Genomic DNA, 21,593 nt, shown 5'->3' on the forward strand with positions numbered 1-21,593 from the left:
AGTAACCTTTTAATAAAGCAATTTACTCATTCAGGTTTGGGGGAAAGGAGATAGAAGGAAGGGAGAGCTAGGTATCTTAAGATTTCTATGAGAACTATTTACCTAATGCTTTCAAGGTTACCGTGGCATTGGTTTTTCCAAAAGGGTTTTCTGCTTGGCATGTGAATTCTCCAGAATCATTAACTCCCACTGAACGGATGTTCAATGTTAATTTCCTTTCGTATCCATAATCACCCAAATTTCTGCTTTTGCTTGTAACAATCTGTCGGTAAAAAACAATTAACATCTAAAACACTGTGTATGCAGCATCTTTCCTCGATAAATTAAAAATAGAAGTAATTATAACTTCGCTATATTAATATTCATAACTTTAAACCAGAATAATAAGCCATCACGACAAACCTGTCACTAGAATCTCTCCATGCAAAACAAGTGTGTGATCAGCTGTCTTTGAGAGATAATACTTCCTCAAGTACTAGTCCTTTTCTTCATTCTTTCTTTTTTTCCCGAACTGCACTGTAAGGCACCCTTCTGCTGCATTTCACTAGCTGCATTTCACTAGGTAAACTGCCCAGGTTCCCACCCGATGTTTTGAGGCAGAAAGTGCTTTCAGCTCCAAAAAGATCCAAGGAGCCCCAAGGGCACACAGCACCTTGTAGTCACATTCCTCCCTCCTCAGGCAAGAACAAGTGTTTTCACCTGCCCCAAAAGCAGACCAGTCCAAAATACAAAGCTGACCCACAAATATCTTCAAATATTTCAGTCCTGTGGAAAGAAGGGTGTTGTGCCTGCAGCCAGATTCAGCTCACTCTGAACTTCTAATGCCAATGATGATGAGGACCAACAGAAGGTTTTGTTTGCACTAACATTCTTAGAATCATAGAATCACTGAATAGTTTGGGTTGGAAGAGACCTTAAAGATCATCCAGTTCCAACCCCCAACCATGGGCAGGGACACCTCCCACCAGACCAGGTTGCCCAAAGCCCCATCTAACCTGGTCTTGAACACTGCCAAGGATGGGGCATCCACAGCTCTGGGCAACCTGTGCCAGGGCCTCACCACCCTCACAGTAAAGAATTTATTCCTTATATCTAACCTAAATCTACCCATTTGTTTAATTTAAAGCCACTGTGCCTTGACCTGTCACCACACTGTCTAATCAAGAGTCCCTTCCCATCTTTCTTTTAGGCCCCCTTTAGGTACTGGAAGGCTGCTATAAGGTTCCCCAGCTCTCTCAGCTTGTCTTCATCAGAGCTGCTGAAAATGACCTGCATGCCTTGACTTTCATAACGTTCAGAGGCTGCAGTTATTGTGAAAAGTGGCTGCAACTCTGAAGTTTGACTCACTACACAAGTGGTGTCTAAAAATCACCAGACTCTCTAATGATTGCAATGCTTCCCAGAGAAATACAAGAGAGAATTTAATGTACTGGAGCTTCATTTTCAGCTGGGTCACTTTATGCCCCAAGTCCCCACTGCAGGCATACTGCAGAGAGACCTGCTGGCAGCATGCTTTACACAGCATCCTTGCTCTGGAACCCACTCTGCTTCTCAGTCCATAGCAATCCACATTTGCTAATCTTACAGGCAGCTGGACACCTCCTTTCCAAAGCACTGAGTACATGATGACTCTATGTCTACATATGTGTGCTGGAACTAAAGAAAAAATAACTAATTTAGTTGTTGACTTTAGTTTCTGTGAGATTGTTCAGTGTGCATGGAAAGACTGATAAACTCACAATGATTAATCCAAATTCACTTGCTATGATTTTCTTGTAGAGTGATTTCAATTCTTGGAGGTGTCAGGAAGTTCTGGATGAATTTTATTTTCTCTACACGGTTTTGTTTCCTTCTGAGTAATAATAACCACCTACAAAAGTCTGTTTTGTATGGAGGTGCTTGCTTACAGCAAGTCTCCTAATTTTCAGACGTGGTGATAACCTCTGTCACATGAAGAAACAGGTGTGCAGTTTTTTCCTTTAACCTATTCAGGTAAAATTCTGCATCTATTTAAACATGAATTTTATGTATTCTGTTTCAGTACAAAATTTAATTTGGTAGTCAATATTTAAAAGACAGCATCCCCTGCTATTTACCAGAAAGGACAGAAAGGTCAAATTTATTTGGTCAAAAATATTTTCCTCATGGCTTTTACTCATAAAATGAAAAGGGAAAAGCATGAAAACATAAGGGAAGACCCCAATCTCATCAGTCATAACAAAGAAAAGCAGGGGGAGGGACAAGGAAAGAAATGCAGTTCTCAAACGAAAGACTTGCGGTTGACCTTGGCACAGGACCAAAAGCCCCATCTGCAGGTCCCACACTGCCTTCATGTCACTGAGACCTCAACAGCCCCCAGAGCCGCGAGGTGGGATTTCTGGAGCAACGAGCACTTAGTGAGAGAAGCTGTGCCAGATACCCACCCCGGGGAACCGGCCTCCAGTTCACTGTTTGCCTGAGGATACGTGATTTATCCGAACATCACAGCATCACAGAGGCCTTTTTTCTGTGAACACTTGGACTAAAAATTATGCATTCTGGTCAATACCAGTAAAAGTAAAGGCCCAGCCAATTAGCATGGGAGTGTATACGGGAGGATTTACCAACAGGTCTTCACAAGGGCCTTAAATCATTTAAGTTTTGGGGTACAGCCAGAAAACTAAAACGTGTCCTTAAACGCAAACCAGTGCCTGCTGATGCCTGGGCCTGCTCTTACTTACAATTTTTTGACTCATAGCCCTGTGTTTCAAGCACTGAGCTGCAGGACATGCTGGGTGACCATGGGAGGGACCTCTCTGCCGCTGGTCTTCAGCAGAGCTGCGCTGCTAGTAACCAACTCTCCTGGAGTATTTATTTTGCTAATAATTGAATTTGGGCATGTCGGGCAGCAACTTCAGCGATCACTTCAGACAGTTCCCTAGTTCATTTTTTAGAACTTTCCCAGTTAGTGAAGCACACCATATAATTTAAATGAATTAATCATTCCTATGAATGCTTACTACTATTCCTGTCACATACAATCCCATGCTAATTAGCAGGTATTTTACTGTTAATGATAACGACTAGAATATGTAATTTGCAGTCCATGTGTTGATATTTGCAGCTCCCATTGATTGCAATGTGATGTGTAGGCACTCCATGCTTCCGTATTTAGGCAGCCCAACAGAGGTCACCTAAACTTCACATTGAAGTGCCTAACTTTAGCTTCTGTTTGGAAAGAGCAGCCAGCACTGATAACTTCCCTCCCAGAAATTTTCAATGATCCTGGAGGTTTACATGGGCACGGACCAGTCGTTGGACCCTCACCAGTTTGTAGGATGTGGTATCTTTGGAAAGGCAGCAAATCCAAACCGACCCCGTGTCAGGTATGCAAGACAAGCACATGAACATTTACAGACAGGTAGTGTACTGTGCTGAGGCATACATGATGCAGCTAAAGGAACTCACCCCACTTTTGTGAGAGATCCAACTAGCTTGCACGCTGCTATCCACATCCGTGATTATGCATGTAACTTCAAATTCTTCCCCTTCTTTGAGAAGCTCATAGCTTTTGGACAAGGTAATGACTGGAAGAGCTTTGTGAACTGGAAAACAATTTATAAATGCATTACTTTTCATTACCCTTGGAGTTTCCCAGAGGGGATAAAAATCAACAGTCATTAACTTTCCAATAAAATTTCAGGCCTCCAAGGGGTATTCAAATTTCTTTAACATATTACACAGTTGTTTCTTTACAACAAGCACATTTCAGCTTCAATCTCCCTTCAAATTAAACCTAAGGTTAGACAATACTTGTTAGAGCTTAGCAACTTGCATGAATAAACTTGCAAATGTTGAACCATCAATAAGACAATGGGACATTCCATGACAGTGATTAAAATGTTGCATTCTATAACTGAAAATACAGCCAGGATCGGTCACTGAAGAACCACAGCCTAACATTAATCACAGTTTTTAAATATAAAATAGAATAGCTGACGCAAAGTACTGTCTGAGAGGTCCCTGACTGGCCCTGACAGGAGGTGGACCTCCTTGGAAGCTTCTCTCCCCACGTAGGACAGGTACAGCTCGAGGTGTTCAGCACACCCGTCTCTGAAAGCGCTACAACTATGAAGGTTCAGAGACAGGGGTGGCTGGAGCCAGGACCACTGACAAGTTTGTCACCTGAAAGGTAGGTGGTTACAAGCAGCCAGGATTATGTCTGTTTTGAGAAATACTGCAGACCTACCGCCCTGTGGGCTAGCTGTACCCCTGTTGTGCTTCAGGGTGCCTTTTGACAAGTCAAGTACACTTGAGGACTATGCATCTCTTATCTCAGCAAAGCTCCTCAGCTCTGGTGCTTCCACAGTTTTCTTCTCTGTTTTCTTAATCCTTTCCTTCAAATTTCCTCACTTGTGAGACTCCAGGCTTGCACCAGTAGAAGTTAACCTCCCACTAGGGCTTTTATGCAGGAAGACTCAATTTCAAACTGTGACTGCAGAAAATCAGATAAGGCATTCTAGACTCTCTTCCTGCCTCTGACACAGACTTTGTAGTTGTATTAAGCAAATTATATGAAACTTAGGAAAATGCCATGCTTTTCATCCATTCATATTTTAACAATAATGTTTTCCTCATGTTGCTGCAAGCGGCTATGGAAGGGAACAAAGAACCATGTTTGCTCTCTTCAGATATAAATGCCCACATAAAAATCACACCACAGCAGCACCCAAGAGACATGAGGAAGCCAGTGCAGAATGCATGCTGTGTTCTCACCCACCAGCAACTTCTAAGGAAAAAAAAAAAAAAAGCCATAATGCCCCTCATTGTTTAGAGAAGGGCTGGACATAAGCACTCCCTGTGTTACAGTAACAGGGTGGTGTATGTTTGAGTACGCCTGCACAGTTCCCCGTTTCGTGGACCCTCTTCTGACATTCTGCACCAGAAGTTCAGGCTGTGGGGTTTAAGTGCCATACTTCTGATTACAAAAGCATTGCCTACAAAAGGTGAACACTAAGTCTTCAGCTAAGGAGACAGTGGGGACTGGTACTGATTTAACACTACAGCCCAGTTATTACAACAAATGCCAAGACCGCAGTGCTGCCTTACTGCTGGTGGCCTTCAGCAGATGCTTCCACTCAGTGCACACTTCCTCCCAGATGGAGAACATGGGCAGGCTGCCCAGGTCCTCCAGGCCACCTACTGCTGCCCACCATCAGTGGGCTGCTGGCGATGGATGCCAAGTTAGTGCCTTGTTGTCTGAAGTCACCATTGTATTAAGCAAGTGCAGGCTTCTACCCCATAAAAAATGAAATAGTCCAATATGACAACTTGCATTCTCCTATGTCAGAGACATGACAGTTGTGTCAATCAACTGTTAAGCAGTTTCTTTCTTTGGCCATTCCTGAAAAAACAGTTGGAAAAAAACTTGTTACAGAACAAATACCAGAGACAGCAAGAATGGACTTGAATTTTTTTAGTCAAAGGAGAATGCCAGAGATGCCTGTACTGATTAAACTTTAGTTCTCTTCTCATTAATTAAAATTTCTTATTATTCATTAGAAGACATTAAAATTCTCTCTGTTAGATTCCAAATCACCAGGAAGAAGACTTCTTCAATTTGCCATATCAAACTGCAGACTTCAGTCAGCCCCTGCTGCCAACCCCTTCCTACTGCTGAGGGGGAGCCCAGGACCAAGCAGGGCACACCACCACAAGCATGAAGAAGCAAACACCACCGCGTCACCTCCTTCATGAACGCGAGGGGTGATGCTTGTCATGGCTGATCAACACCCTGCTCCTAACTCCACGTGGGAACCCACTGAATACCCCTCTGAAAGCACAAGGATGACCACTGGGATCCCCACCTCACGCTCCCTGCACAACAGCCGCCACCTCAACATGACACCTTGGCCACATGACAAACACACTTGCAGTGGCAGAAACAATGCAGCAAAAATCTGCACAAGCGAGGGATGGTCCCTTGCTAGGCCTCACTGCAGCCCCAGCATTGCCCACACGTGCTAGAGGAGACACACTCAGCTGGAGCAAGGGATATTTAAGGAGCCCAAGAACTACACGGAGAGTAAACTGTCGTACTTGCCCCTGAGGAAACACTGAGACAGTCTCTCCCTCCGCTTCTCTTGGGAGTATTTATAGAGCAGATTAACAACATGTAGTGCGATAGCAGGCTCCAAACCTTCCACACAAAGCCTGCCTGTATTGCACTGTGCAGCCAGGCATGGGGCTTCTCCTTCCCAAACCCACCTACCACCCTGCCCTATTTCACCTGAAGGTAAAATACAAAGCCTCATCAAGGTGTTTGCAGAGCTAAGTGGTATATTTGGCTGCCCAGCCACATCACATTTCTCATTTGTACTGGGAGCACAGTTGCTGTCGTGAACATCCTCAGTCATAAAGACGGAGACAAATGATGACTCTGTGCTCCCCCAAGATCTGTCTCTCTGCTGAATCCCTCTTCTTCAATGTCATCTATCAGTTCTTCCTGCTGTCACTTATGGGCAACAGGCATGTGAGTCATGCATCCAAATTTCCACTTTGCCTGCACAAGCCTGTCCAAACCTCAGGGCACTGGTTTGTCCCCCAGGTTTAACAGCACAACCCAAGTTTCTTACATGGTGAAAAGAACACCTGGAAATCACCTTAAACAGGAAACATGAGTGATCGTGGCCAAACCTGCCCAGCATAGCCACAACCCATGTCTCACATGACAATCTGTACCCTCACACAATTTGCCCAGAACAAGCTTCCTAAGACCACCAGTTTTCTCTGGGCTGCCTACAGCAGCCAGAGGTGCCACAAAGTAATTCCTTGGTGCAGAAGCACATCTGAGTAGAAGATTCCAAAAGTCTCTAGATGAGCCACCACCTTGAGCCTCCCTGCGGCAAGCTCAGGACACAAGGGAAGACTTCTCTTTGGAGCACTTCCCATCAATTATGTGAAGATGAAAATCAGGTGCTCTACAAGAGGACAAAAATCCTGTGTTACCTGGCCTCACATTCAGGAAGATGTGCTCCGATATTTTCTCGACTCCGTTATGCTTTGCCAAGCACTGGTAGCAGCCCTTGAATGACCTCTGTACATTCTTTATAATGATGCCTTTCTGTGGATTAGGAATGAATGTCATATTTTTGGGGAGAGGTTTGCCATCACATTTTCTCAGGGTGAAATTCAAAACATCTGGATCTGTTAGTGGGCACACCAGCAGGATGTCACTGTCTTCTTTTCCATAGATGAGAGAATCAACAAGGAAGAGCACATTTGGATCTGTAAAGGAACACAAAGACCTGTAAGAACAGCTGACATTGCAGTGGAAACTTCTGATAACCTTAACTCTGCAGCTGGGCACTTATTTCAAAGAATGTTTTACATTTAGCCAGTAAAACTGAGTATTACCCAATTCATGTTTACTAAGAGACATTAACTTTTGTCTTAAAAGAGCAGCACAACAGGAGATGTGCAGTAGCATTCAGTACCAGACACGCTAAAGAATAATGTGCACTAAAAATAAAACCTACTGCTTTTTTTACTGGGGGATGGAATTTTTTTTGTGCTTTGTGTAGTTCCAAACCCCCACCATCCACCCCCAACAACAGTAAACAGATTTTCACAGACCATTAAAAGTAATTTGCTTTTAGCTTGTGGCAGGGCTGTAAGGTTTCATGCCCACAGGAGGATTTTGAAGAAATTTATGAGCAAATGGAACTTGAAAAGCACCAAAATTATGGTTTTCACTTCTGTAAAATACATAATCTAAATGAACACACATTGCTACTAGAGGAAGCACCAAACAATTTCTCTCTCTCTCTCTCCTCCCTGAAACCAGGGGTATTTTTAGCCTCTGTAGAAAAACCTAGGCATAGAAACAGCATATCTGATTGAAAAATCATCATGTAATCTTTCACAAAATAACTTTTCTAGAGCATTTCATCTTGGCCAACCACAGTACACAAACATACAGTAATTTAAACACTTTTACAACCAATGTTGAAGCCCATGATAGCTGATGACCTTGAAACACTAAGAACCTGGCCATTAATAGCAAACACAAAAATAAGGGATGATGTAGTGACACTCTGTAAAAGCATATTTCAGCTCTCATCTGCCCTCTCTACAAGGTAGCATGAATTAGAATTTTAGAAACAGTTTTCTTTCTTCTTGTAAAGTGGCCTTGAACAACTTGAGTCGCTAGAGATCAACAAACTGTGACAACAGAGAAGACTGAGAAGTCTGTTAAGATAACAGATAATATGCATTTGGTTTAAGACAAGACGTATCAGACTGAATATGAAGCATGGGACATTTAGGTAGGCCATTGGGGAATGCTTTCTATCACAAAGGTGGTTCATCACAGAACAGAGAAGTTAGTATCTGGTTTCTAAGTGAGAGTGAGGAGTAGTTTTAGCCCTTTCAATACTGCTGCCCAGGAAGAAACCACAAACTAAAAACATAGAAAACTAAAGCATCAGTCTACACCTAGAAAATGGAGACTACTAACAGAAACGGAAGTGTAAAGTATGTCTGAGCAGACCTAAAGTGTGACATTTTGCACACAGAGATACACAGAGAAATGCTACAAACAGCTGTCACTGCTAAGCTAGGAAACCGCATACTAGAAGTGCTCATCTTAACGTCCCTGGTCTCAGCAAGTTTACGGATTGGTTTCCTCACAGTCCAGTTCCTCCCCAATACAGACAGAGCCAAAGTATCTTCACTGTACAGAAAGCACGGCTCACTATGGAAAAAATCAGAAGTTCTTGAAAATAGAAGAAAGGAACAAAGACCTGTTTCACCAACAGTTGAACCTGCAGGGAAGGCCTTGTTGGGGTAAGCAGAATCACTGAGGAGCTCTCCTCCCATCTTCCATCCCCCTCTGGAAGGGAAACGTCATGGTCAGAAGACATGGAAGGATTTGTTATAGGGAATCCAGGCTCAAACAAGGCTGCTCATAGTCATACTCTTTCCTGCACAGCTTTTCCACCCCAGGTACACATTGCACCTGCCTTCTGGGCATAAGTCAGGTTCCCAGCACAAGTTGTGGAGGTGCTTGTCATTGCTCATGTCTGAAAAGACTTAAGATCAAGGGATTTTTCGCTCTTATAAAAGCATGTGAACTAACTTGATCTTCACTGAACTTACTTGGACAGAGACACAAACTGCTTCTGTAGATACAACACAGGCACTTTCTGCCAAAGCAGAAAGGTGAAAGAGACACACGCCTAAAGTCTGTCAACAACTGCGTCATCCTTGATCATAGGGACACAGAAAACTCATTGTTAGTAGATCAAAATCAGCATAAGAGATAAACACCTGTCACCATTTTATGTGCCACTTGGGACTGTGTAGGACTGAGGCTTTCCTTCTGCAGCTTTACTTTTGGTCCTGTTTTCTCTTCATTCCCAGCTGTACAAGCAGAAACTGTGGGTGCCTGTGGCAACCTCACAAGCAGCTGTGCTCATGGCACTATTTTCAAGGTGTCATAAGATGTCACTGAAACACAGCTATAAAGGCTGCCCTACTAAAGGCCACCCTATTGCAAAATAATGGCCAACATCACAAACATTCATTTTACTGCCAAGAATTTGTCAAAGTGAAGCTTGCACATTTTTCACACAGTTAAGACAAAGAAGTTAACAACACGCTGCATGAGGGCCACACAGCTTCTCTGATGTTTTGGCAATCACGCTCAGCAGGAGGGTTGCCTGCTATCCTAAGGTGAAGGAGTCATTTGAGTAATGGAAGACACAAATGTATCTATGATCACAGCTGTCTCAGATAATTACCATGACCTTCAAGAAAACAGTTGTGGAAGATAAAGTCAACAATGTTTGTCAGGTATGGGTAAAATACATGCCCGATTTCCTTTGGTCATAGTTTCAAAGAAAAACAGAAGGTCAAAAAAAATCATTCATGGTAGCTGCATGGCTATTTGGACAACTCAAGGGCTTTGTACTTTAAGCTGTGTGCCCATCTGATACCTTCCCTTGCGAAAATACTCCTTACTGTGCCGTGCTGGTATCTCCCCACCTTGGAGAACAACCTTGCAGTAATTCCCAAAGGACTGGTAGGGTTCAAGGAAAGCTCTCCAAGGCAACCCCTGCTGGATGCAAGAATGTGGAAGCTGTAGGACTTCTTTACATCAACAGGGAAAAAAAAGATCACCAGAACTATGCAAAGCAGAAGCAAAGCAACTGTCTTCCTTACAAAGGAAAAGGGAATTCCAGGCATGGTAAACTGGCAGCTTGAAGACAGCTGATGAAGCCACAGATTGGGAGTGAACAAAAGAACAGAAGAAATATGAAGAACACACTGGACAAAAAGGAAGAATTAGGAAAATGTGTCAGAGCAGAGGATTTTTTTTCCCTTCTAAGACGTATCTGAGCAGACACAAGGTAGATCAGGAGCTAGAGGCAGAGGAATCATTTGCTGCCTGCTGGCCTAACCCTGAGAGCACAGCCTCAAAAAGCCAAATCCTACAGCTAACTGCCTCAATAAATCAAGAGCTTGGGGTCAAACCTTACATTACTCCATACTGATGGATAGCATTGAATTAAAAAACACATTTCCGTACATGCTGCTTGTTTCCTTATAGTACAACTGACTCACACAACTGATTTAGGTCACTTGACTAGCTTCTACATGAACAGCTCGGGTATAAAATCTCACCACAAAACAACAAGGATGTAAAAAGAAACTCATCCAGAAATTTGCTCTGGTGAAAAAGCCATTGCAAGCAAAGCTGGGATGAAGTTTTCTTTCTGCTGGGCAGGAAAGAAGTTTTCTCCTATTAGTCCCTCGTGCCTCAACTCAAACATGTTTCCTCCTCCAGCATTTATGATCCTGTTATTTTGGGAGTGAGAAAGGATGGGGGAAGCAAAAATAAAGCATTCAGTAATAGTTACCTTTAACAAAAACATAAAAAGAGGTGACAATACTCCCTTTGCTTTTGCATACATATCTGCCTATGTCTCTGACTGTTGCATTTTTGGTGTACCACTCTTTCTCATTGGAACTCTTTGTTTTTGCTGATGGGTCTGAGTTCTGGAAATTCCAAGTCACAGGTCCATCCTTGTTGCACTTCAGCCTTAATTCCTCCCCTTTATTCACAACCAGTGAAGATTCTTCATGAGGCAGTGAACCACCTAAAAAAAAAAAAGAACAAAAAAGAAAACCACAAAATACAATGCCTGTCAATACAATGCTCTCTTTTTTTTTTTTTTTTTCTGCAATGAAATTGTTATTTCTAGTTATATACATGCAGTTAATATTTTTGGGGTTGTTTCTTAAAAGTACTAAGCTGTAATGGCACTCCATGCAAGTATACAGCCACCTTTTGCCTTGCAAGACCCAGTGCACACATAGCAAATAACCACTGCAGATGGAAAATGGCCTTTAAAAAACCATTTGAAACTAGTTTCAGATGCACCAGTTTCTGCAATGGTTTGGCTTTTGAATGGGAACAGACCCAAGCTATTTAAAAATTAAATTCAAGAACATATGAGCCTGATTCTACATGGCAGCACTTTTAATCATTCTTTGTCATTTACTCAGTATGTTGCCAAGAACTAAACTTTCCTTGCTCAACAGTTATCTTTTTTTAACTGTTCTCCCATACTCAGAAGCTCCACTCACACAGTTAGAAACGTCCAGTTTAACAAAAAAGCCACCACCTACTTTCCACACTTTCTTTTCTTGAGGTAGTAATTTGACATTTGTTTAAAAAAAAGAAAAAAGGGGGAAATATCCTTCAAGCTTCCATCCCAACACCATCAAAACCTTGTCACCAAGGCACCAAGCTCCCAGTCACTAACACTGCTCAAAGTGAGCTGTTACTATCTCTTTCACTGAACATACCGTAACACAACTTTTTTAAGCTCTCAGAAAGTAAAGTGGTGTAAAATTACCAGCCTCAATTCACAATTCCCAACCACTTCCCAGCTTACATGGTGTACTTGGAGAAAGAAGCACTTCCAGGCTTCTCTGGCTTCACTATTTACATCAGTCAAGCAGGGGGTTGCTGTGTTAGCATACCCTGATAGGAAAGTCTTAGTGAACATACAAAATGGAGTTCATAGCTGAAAAAGCAGATACATCCTTACTACTAAGTACTTGCTTGAATATCCGAATGATGTACACAAGCACTGAGCCAGTATTTAGTAACAAGCCTTTCCCCTTCTGGAGCTGCTCTTTTGTCCTACAAGCAACCCCTAGCTTGCAATGAGCGCTGTTAGCTAACGTCCCTCTCATGTGAAGCACAGCTGTGCACGACTGTACGACATCCACATCTAGAAGCAGAGTCACGCCACTGAAAACACTGTCTGCATTCAAAAACACTCTCCGGGCTCATTTCTGAGGCTGAATTTCCCTGCCCACACAGAAGACAACAGACGCTTAAGCAAAACAATCGGATAATTAGCTGGGATGAGATTATGTAGTCCAGACTTAATTCACTTATCTCACGGCTTTAGTTGTTCTGAAGGTGCATACTGGAGTGAGACCAGGTCAGGTAACTGCTCCCCTTCCTGACAAACCCAGCAGCTAGGACAGAGTGGGCTGCAAAGGATGGTCAGACCACCTGCACAGTCTAATTACTTTGTTTGTGGTCTGGGTCTTGCAGGGAGCCCTCATTCTCCCCCCACCTTCCTCTGATTAAAATTCATTTATCAGCGCTCAACCCAACAGGCAGTTATTTTTCCAGCGTCACCAGAAATTTTCCACATGAAGCCCACTAACCCTGCATATACATTTCCATGACTGAATGCATAAGCAAGCATCCTAGAAATAATAATTGACAAAAAAAAAAAAAAAAAAAGGCAGAAAAAAACACTTCTAATTTCAAACCTGCCACCTCAAACAGCAGGTGTGAGCCTATGGCATGGCAGCTCAACCGAGGAGGGTAAACTCCAGCATCTCAGGAGTGAAGGTCCCAGCCAGCAGTGGCTTGGCACACAGGAGGGCAGAGGCAGACTGAGAGCAGGGCAGAGGCAAGGAGACCTCTGATGTGCAAACCCCTCAGATCAGAGCAAAATAGCAAAAGTGCAGGGCTTTAGACCCACTCTGGCACTAGATTCTCAGGCTGCAGCCATGAGGCAAACACCAATGCTCCCCCTCCTCATACCGTGCAAGTGCAGCCCTCCTCCACAAGCACAAGGGATGATGCTTGCAGAGGCCCAGTGTTACACAGATCCTAATTCCACACGTGAAAGGGGCCAGGGGGAACCCACTGGACACCTCTCTGAAAGCAGAAGGATGACCCCTGGGATCCCCACCTCACACTCCCTGCTCAACAACGGCCACCCCAACGTGACACCTTGGCCACATGGACAGAGACACACTCGCAGCAACAAGAACAACGCAGCAAATGTCTGCATAGGTGAGGGATGCTCCCACACTATGCCTCACTGCAGCCTCAGTATTGCCCACCGTAACACACCATGCAGCCAGGCATGGGGCTTCTCCCCCTTCCCAAACCCACCTACCACCCTGCCCTATTGCACTTGAAGGTGTAAAGTAAGGCTTAACCAGCTGGTTGGCAGAGGTAAGGGACAGACCTGAGGCAACCAGTGCATAGACAAAAATCAAAACCGACCTACAAAAGGAGTGTGGATGTTCTGTCTGAACCATACAGATCACTGTGATGTGCATGAATGCTGAGGGATATTGCAGCAACAAACCCGTCCCCTTCCGAAGACCAGCTCTTTAATCCTAACAATATCCATCACCTCGTGCCCCTCTAACGTGTAGCACAATACAGCACAGTTGGACTTGACATGTGATATCCATGTCTGAGAGAGGGAAACATTTATCAAAAAACATCCCCACTTGCATTCAAAAAAATGAGTCTTCTCATTTCTGAGGCTGAATTTCCCTGCCCACACAGATAACAACAGATACTCAAGAAAAACAATCAGATAATTTGCTGGGACGAGATTATGTAGTCCAGACTTAATTCACTTATCTCATAGCTTTAGTTGTTCTTCAAGTGGATTGAGACCGGGTCAGGTAACTGCTCCCCTTCCTGACAAACCCAGCAGCTAGGACAGAGTGGGCAGAAAAGGATGGTCAAACCACCACAATCTAATTACTTTGTGGTATGGGTTTTGGAGGGAGCCCGTGTCCGCTCCTCATCTCCCTCTGATTTATATTTGCTTACAACCTGAGAGGCAGTCCAACAGCGACTGTTTTTCCAGTGCCACCAGAAATTTTCCACACAAGGTCCACTAATCCTCTACACAAACTCACACGACTGAACACATAAACAAACATCCCAGAAATAGTAACTGCCAGAAAGATTAAGAAATACATCATTTTGTATTTTTATGTGACGTCTGTGACTTTTACCTACTCTTTTTCTTAGCATTCATCATACCCATTCAGGTTAGGAGTTCAAATTGTGTAACATTTATTACAGACCATCTAGCAAGTTGGTGGGTAGTTTTTACAGGTGGTAAACAACACAGCAGAGTATGACTCCATCCAGGGGCACAAGAAATACATTGCATACTGGAGCCAGGGAAAGAAAGGCAAAGATGAAAGGAGCATACTGTGGTACCCCACAAGACAAGCTACAATATTGCCGTTGAAGCCATCCTGCACATTTCAAGACAATGTTTTTATGGTTCCTTTTACACAGCCTAGAATTTCTCTGCCAAACAATTTACAAATTGATTTAATCCCTTGTGCAAGGAATTCCCACAGCCTAAAGTTTACCTGTCACCTTCTGAAACAAGGTGTCTTCAAGAAAAGGAAATATGGCAGCGTAAAGACGACAGGTGGCAAAAGGAAGGACTACCAGATGTGTTTAGTGTTCTACACCCAAATATCTCCTATCCTTAAAAGAGAATTAAAACAGTGCTTAGAAAGAAAGGAATGACTTTGTATCTTCTTTTTGGAGGAATAATTAAATAGCAGAAATCTGAGAGTTTAACCACCAACTTGTAATCCAGTGTATTAATCCCCACAGCATATGTCCATCTGCCATCTCTTGATCTTTTCACAGATTGTTAATGCCTCATGTCTGAGGCTGATCCATTTGTACTGCACCTGAAGTACAAGGGTGCTCTTCCAGGCACGCTGTTGCTCTTGTGCGCTCCAGTAACACCAGCTATAAACATATAACCATAATGGTAACACTAAGAACTTGGCAATCCTGTCTGGGGGCATCCTATATGCTAAGGATGATCTCCAAGTGCAGAACCCCATGGGATGCAGTCTGCTGTCTCCTCCCAGGGCTCCGTGTTGACCCCGAGAAGGACCATGACTTTACCAGTCACCAGTGGGACTATCAACTCTCTAAGCAACAGGATGGAGGAACCCACAGCTAAGTCTCAACAGAAAATTCCCAGGGATAGGTCAGGTACATAGAAAAAATGCATCCTGGCATGCTGATGCTCTCTGCCTACCTCCTTACATCTTGGAAAAGGAGATGGACCACAATTTCATTATTCAGCTGAGTGTCCCAACCTCAGTGATGCCCACCTGACCGCAGGGGCCCCACAGGACAAGGGGAAGAGAGGAAACTCATCCGCTGCTCCCATGGCTCCTGTGGACTAGCAGAGACTGTTGGCCATGGTCCCACCATGAAACATCCAACCCTTCCCATGTGTTCCATAGCCAGAACACCACACTGGGGCTCTGCATGACCCTCTGGAGTTGTCCTCAAGGGCAACCAACAGGTAGGTAATTATGCTAGCAAAATAAATTGGAAAAGGCAAATACTTACTAATTAACAATGTAAAAAACAAACAAACAAAATAAATTGCAAAGCTCAGAATTGGACAGCCCAAGGCTCATTTTGGATGTTCTAAATCTGTGTCCCACAGCCAAAAACAGTCAATTCCACCCTAGCTTCTCCGTGTAAAATAACAAATCTGAATTAAGAACTACAATGCTGGGATCACTTGAGAACAAGGCTGCGTAACTGCAAAAAGAAGCAGAATACATGAATATATTACAAGCAGTTTCCTAAGCCCTAAAAATGGAGGGAGAGGGAGGAAAGAGGGGGAGTACGGCACTGGTGAGTTTTGCATGCAGAAGGAACATCTGGAAAACCAGGCTGGAGGAATTAGAAAATGAAACGGCTCTAGATAATACCAATAGGAAATTCAGGTCAAATTGCAGGGATATGATTAAGGACAGCAGAATGTTCCTGTAACAATTAAGGGATGTGCAAACACAAAACCTTTGGCTAAGGAGTGCACCAACCTGGAAAAAAGTTGTTTTTATGTGGGAGTTTTTTCAGCCTCAGCCACAAGGCTGCCATAGCAGGGGAAAGCACGTCAGGTGCACATCCCCATCACACTCATAAGCAACTCGAGATCGTCTCCAGCTGCCAGGCAAACAAAGGACATGGGACTGCCATGGGATAAGCCAAAGAGTCACGCAGTGTGGATTTTATTCCCAGCTCTGCCACAGGTTTCCTGCAAAACCTTAGGCCAGCAGCTTAGTCCCTCTACTTCCTTTTTCAACTCTTATCTAAACATTAAAAGAAACAAGTTTGTAGTATTTCAACAACACAACAGATAGCTTTCAGAGAAGAAAAACAAACAAACAAACAAACAAAAAAAAAACCAATAACAACTACCAAAAAAATGTGCCTTACCCTACCCCCTTCCAAGTTAAACTTATCTGAAACATCTTCCAAGATGAGGGCACAGCACAACTTCACATTACAGCCACCATATACAAACACCTCATTGTAAGGACCCCTATTTTGCTATTGTCATGCAGTGTTGCTGTTTAAGGAACCCCAGGCACACATTTGGGAACCCAGCCTTTCTGCAGCAGCTGCAGGTGGAGTAGCCCAACAACAGCAGAGCTGGGCACTGACTTCATTTCAAGAGATATCACACAGACCTCACTCGCTGCATTTTTCAGTTTCTCATCTACAACAACATAAGAGAGCAGAAACAAGAGATAGGCTTTATCAGTTAAAGTAGTGGCGCTGTTGTAGATACAGTGGTCTGGGGATATCAGCACGACATGGCTTGCAGGGAGGTAATATCCTCTTTCAGCATGCCCAGTACTGCTGGAAAAATGAATATGGTTTCAGACACACAAGCCTCCTGCAGTTCTGAAAGAGCAGAAGCAAAAGTAACTCTAACTCACATGCAAAAGTCGCAGACAGCAGAAGCCTGTCTGTTTTTCTGTATTAATTGGTCTATCTGAAGAGCAGCACCTTTCCAACTCTGTTTCTTATTTGTTAAAGCCACTTTACACTTGATATATGTTTTGTACAGCCAAATTTAAGACCATTTCAGTAAGATTTTTTTTTTTTCCTGCCATTTTATGCCCCAAAGAAACAAGTAAGTGGAAAACTCACATGTTAATCACGCTGAAGGAACTTTAATTTACTCTGGTGCATAAAAACCTCCCAGATTTTTTTCAAAGGAGAGATGCTATCATATGCTTACTTGTTTTGTTCCACTTCACCAAACAGACACTCTCCCTTATGCTAGATGAAAAGTTTTGCAATGGCAAATGTCAGTTTTCAATGATTTGATCTGAAAGTTGCATCACATACCACTACAGCTACGCTACGGATGAAGACAAGGCTAGCAGTATACCCTCTTACTTTGCAGAAGAAACCATCCATGCCAACACCCAGGCTAGTGTTTTCCTCAACAACATAGACCAAAAAAAAAGACCAAAGACATGATTGTTCCTCGCAAGTATTGCTGAGTCTCAGGACATATGAATGCCACAACTCCTTACTGACTAAAAGACTGACCTGCCCCGCTGCCACAGTTTCACTCTGGAAACTGAAAACTAACTTAACCGTCAGCAAGCATGTATTGTAGACTGATTAGGCTGCCCTGCAGACCCAAGTGTTTTGCTTCTAACCCATCTAACAGAGTCACTGCCATCTGCAGACCAACAGACTTTTCAGTGCTGTGCATTTCCCAAGTAGAAGTGCTCCTTCCCAGTGGCTGTGCTAGCACTTGCACTGAAGTTTTGCATCCTCAGAGGCTCCAAGTTACCAAGCAGAAAAACGGGGGAGGATGAGCTTTGGTGTTTACCCAGCTGCATGAGGGCAATCACTGTCTTCTCACACAGCGTCCTCATCACCCCCTCCCCAGTCCCAAACCCTTCGCCCTTTAGGGGCAGAGAGGCAGCGTGGGGCTGTGGGGAGGGCAGGAGGAAGAAGCCCAGCGCTCAAAGGAGCAGCCAGAAAGAATTCTTCTGCAGCCAGAGGAATGGAGAAACGGGTATCTCCCAACACAAAGAGCAAGTGTGGAGCCAGGCGATTCCCACCCATGACAAACTCTAGAGAGGAAATGGAAGGAGCCTGGAACAAAGGTTGTCTTTATTATCTGTTAAGGGTTAAGTGTGAGAAACCATAGGTGTGGCTGGACCTTGGCTGCAAGACACCCCTGCCACGCCACCTCCCTGTGCAGTGCCATCCCACAGAAAGGCTTCAGCTCTATGTCCTGAGACTGCTCTTACACAGAACTGCATCACTCAAGTCCTGGGAGGGGACTCCACAAGACAGATCAAAAGCTTTGATAACTGAGCTCAGATAACTAAGACACCTAGTTACTTCCAAAGAGAGATCACCTGCCCTCCAAATGACATGCGGTTAATCGGAAACAGCAAGTATCATGGCCAGGTGGCAACACGTGGTTGGGCAGAAGACAAACCCAGCCAACTCTCCAACCCCCTGCAGATCCCACTCTCCAAGAGACAGTCACAGGACAGGACAAGCATGAGCACCCAGCCTGATCCCTTGCTTGTGGGCGGAAGCCAGCAGGTCCTCCTGCAGGGTGAGCAATTAGCATATGCAGCTTATCGTACTTTGCTCCCTTATTTCAGAAGCAGGCTGAGCAGACCAAGCTCTGCACATGACCTGTGAAACAAACATGAAAGAGATGGCTTACAGTGCCATGCTCCCTCAAAGCAGAAGGCTGGGGGAGGTACCTGGACCTTCCAGAGGCAGAAGACATTCGTCTTCCCCTGGATTTGTTTTCCCTTGCTGGAGTGAGGAAACTCAAGCCATGCAAACAGGGCACTTTTCCCATCTACCAAACAGCTTGCCATTTCTGATTGCCATGACTTACTCTGCTAATACAGTAATAGAGTCATTTCTCAAAGGCAGTCACGTTAACTCTGGTTGAGCACACATGACACCAAACGACCTCAGCAGCATCAAACACCATGCTCCTCTCCATGTTTGCATGACACCTGCCTGAATATTGTTCTTCAGGGTAGTCACGGTTTTAGGGCTTTTTCTTTTTGTAAGATCACTGTATGCACTATAGCAGCCCAGCCATTCATCTTGAAGCGCAATGAGCAGTAACCTACTCTAGGTGATTAATCCATTTTATTACATGATGTAGACATGCTATGGTCTCCCACACCCAAACTTCCTACCACAGAAGGCAGTGTGTTCACAAGCAAAACCAGAGTTAAGTTTTTAAACAAAAAGAAAGGTCTGAGCTTAAAGCAACTACCTGCTAATTCTTATTCAAAGTAAAATTACAGAGGACAGATAAATAAATGTGTATACACACATTTAAGTAGGATTTATGGAAAGAAGGAGTAATTGCTTGCCAAAACACTTGTCAATTTTGAGAAATATACAGCATTTACACTGATCCTTACTTCTACACAAATATTTCTTTTTTCCCCTCTAATTTCCAAAATTAGTTATTAAACAGCTGTTCCCACACTTTTTTTGCAGCTGGTAGACACATAAAATATACAAATTATAAAGTAAGTAAGGAGAACAATTAAAGGGAATCAAAAAGTGCACTAATACACGGTATATTCAAATTCAGCTGTCATTCATCCAGTCTGTTTCTTTGATAGCTTTTTCTTCTCACTTCTCTTTGCTGACATTTACATTAAAAGGTGCAGTATCTTTCAACTTCCATTTTGAACAAATGTTCCTTGTAATGAACAACATGGGCTTGAAAGCATGTTTTCCAAAATTCAGTGAAAAGGTAGTTTTAACGAAGATAAATGAGAAAACTGGAGAAAAGTGAATCGTTCTGCAATCTGAACTAATTCCTATTTGGAACAGGCTCAACTGAGGAAGGAGATGTAAGACTTTTGGCAACGCAAATTATAATTATTTAAAATCTTGGCAGTAATTTTATCAAATAGTAGCAATTTCATTAAAAGGTGCACTGGTAATCATCTACATAAGGCCTCCAGAGGGGAAAATATACCAATAATTGCATAATTATGTTATCATTGCTCTTATGATGGACCACATTAAATACCACAAAGAGGAGCATTGCTTTTTACTTTCTCTAGGTACTTAGTTCAGTACTATTTCCTAGAAGATTGCAGCAATAAATAAGAACTTCAGATTAATAAACATGCTCACCAAATTTTGCAGAAAAAGGCAGAGCTATTTTTTATGTACATATTACACTGTATTCTCTTTTCCCTTGCTGAAAAAACTGGCAGAATCATGAGATAAAAATTGTTTTCAGTGATAAGGTGGGTAAGGTATTTATATACCTCTATTACTGCAGTACAAGTCATTTCATCACATGTAATCCATCCACATGGCGAATTAATGTATTTGAGAAGTCTGTTTTGGAGTATTTCCACATTTGTCCATATAAACTAATTTCATCCATTCAGTGATTTCTAATAAGCTTGAAATAAGTTAGATTTCCTTCATTTAACTAGTGCACAAGCTTTGCTGCTAATTAGGATGCTGTGAAAAAATTGTGTAAAAGCACTGTCTTACCAGCAACACCAACTCTAATACATGTACTTTTAAAGGGGGACACAGCGTTAGAGAAATATTCTTGCATATGTCTGCTGAAACTGTGAGCACAAAGACTTCTGGAGGATTCATTCACAGGTTCTTCAGAACCTCTGAGGATGAACAAATCCAGTTTCGGGTAATCATGCTAACACCCAGCAAGACTGTCAGCGACAACGTCTTGGAAGTGCCTTGAATATAGAGATCAGGATATATTTCTGACGATCCAGTTTCGTTTCTCAAGTCATCTTCTAGCAAGGAGATACATAACTCAGCCTTTTAACTTTATCTCCAGTGTCCACAGAAGTCCCACGTATATTTTTCTTGCGAGTTGTACTTTACCTCCTAATTTATTACCATACCCCTACCACAAACTGCATACATGGCATGCATGTAGGTAGCTACTTACTCAAACAGTTGTCCTCCTTCCTACCCCAGAAGAGATTAATGGACGTGCACGAGATGGCATCCTGCTATGAGTACGGTTTGAATACCTGCCTAAGCAAGGAATCCCATTTCTGTACCTTTTCTGATGGTATCTAGTTTATAGGAGGAGACCAGAAATGCAGAGTTTACTCCAGCAGCTTCAATCTGACCTCTTTTATTGTGCTGCATACCCCAAATCCTACAGATGATGATATTAGCATTATTGCACAGTCAGCAATTTTATATATAATACCTGGAAGTCAGACGTGCTATGGAATAGGAAACTTCAACAGCTTGTGTTACAATGAATGCTACTGGGAGGAAGCTTTTATTTTGTTGAAGATAACATGATTTCTTTTCAAAGTTATAAAGTTATGCTCATCTAGGCACAGAAAGTGCTTCCATGCCACATAAAATAGCAAACAAGAGGCAGCAAAAGTAAAGAAAA

General features: G+C 43.0%; 1 protein-coding gene across 2 annotated transcripts in view; it reads right to left on the minus strand.

Annotated features, from left to right (window-relative positions):
• The window catches only part of KIT (KIT proto-oncogene, receptor tyrosine kinase), a 53,999-nt gene that overhangs the window by 25,485 nt on the left and 6,921 nt on the right, over window positions 1-21,593 (minus strand). Inside the window, exons 2-5 of one of the 2 annotated variants that reach the window (XM_038178686.2) lie at window positions 10,902-11,141; window positions 6,988-7,266; window positions 3,448-3,584; window positions 103-262 (exon numbers count right to left, since the gene is read on the minus strand). In XM_038178686.2, the coding sequence (XP_038034614.1) occupies window positions 103-262; window positions 3,448-3,584; window positions 6,988-7,266; window positions 10,902-11,141 (816 nt within the window). Of the gene's footprint in view, window positions 1-102; window positions 263-3,447; window positions 3,585-6,987; window positions 7,267-8,783; window positions 8,909-10,901; window positions 11,142-21,593 lie in introns of those variants that run through there. The other variant, XM_013093148.5, reaches the window with a different exon arrangement.

This window comes from Anas platyrhynchos, chromosome 4 (genome assembly GCF_047663525.1).
Source record: "Anas platyrhynchos isolate ZD024472 breed Pekin duck chromosome 4, IASCAAS_PekinDuck_T2T, whole genome shotgun sequence".
NCBI lineage: Eukaryota > Metazoa > Chordata > Aves > Anseriformes > Anatidae > Anas > Anas platyrhynchos.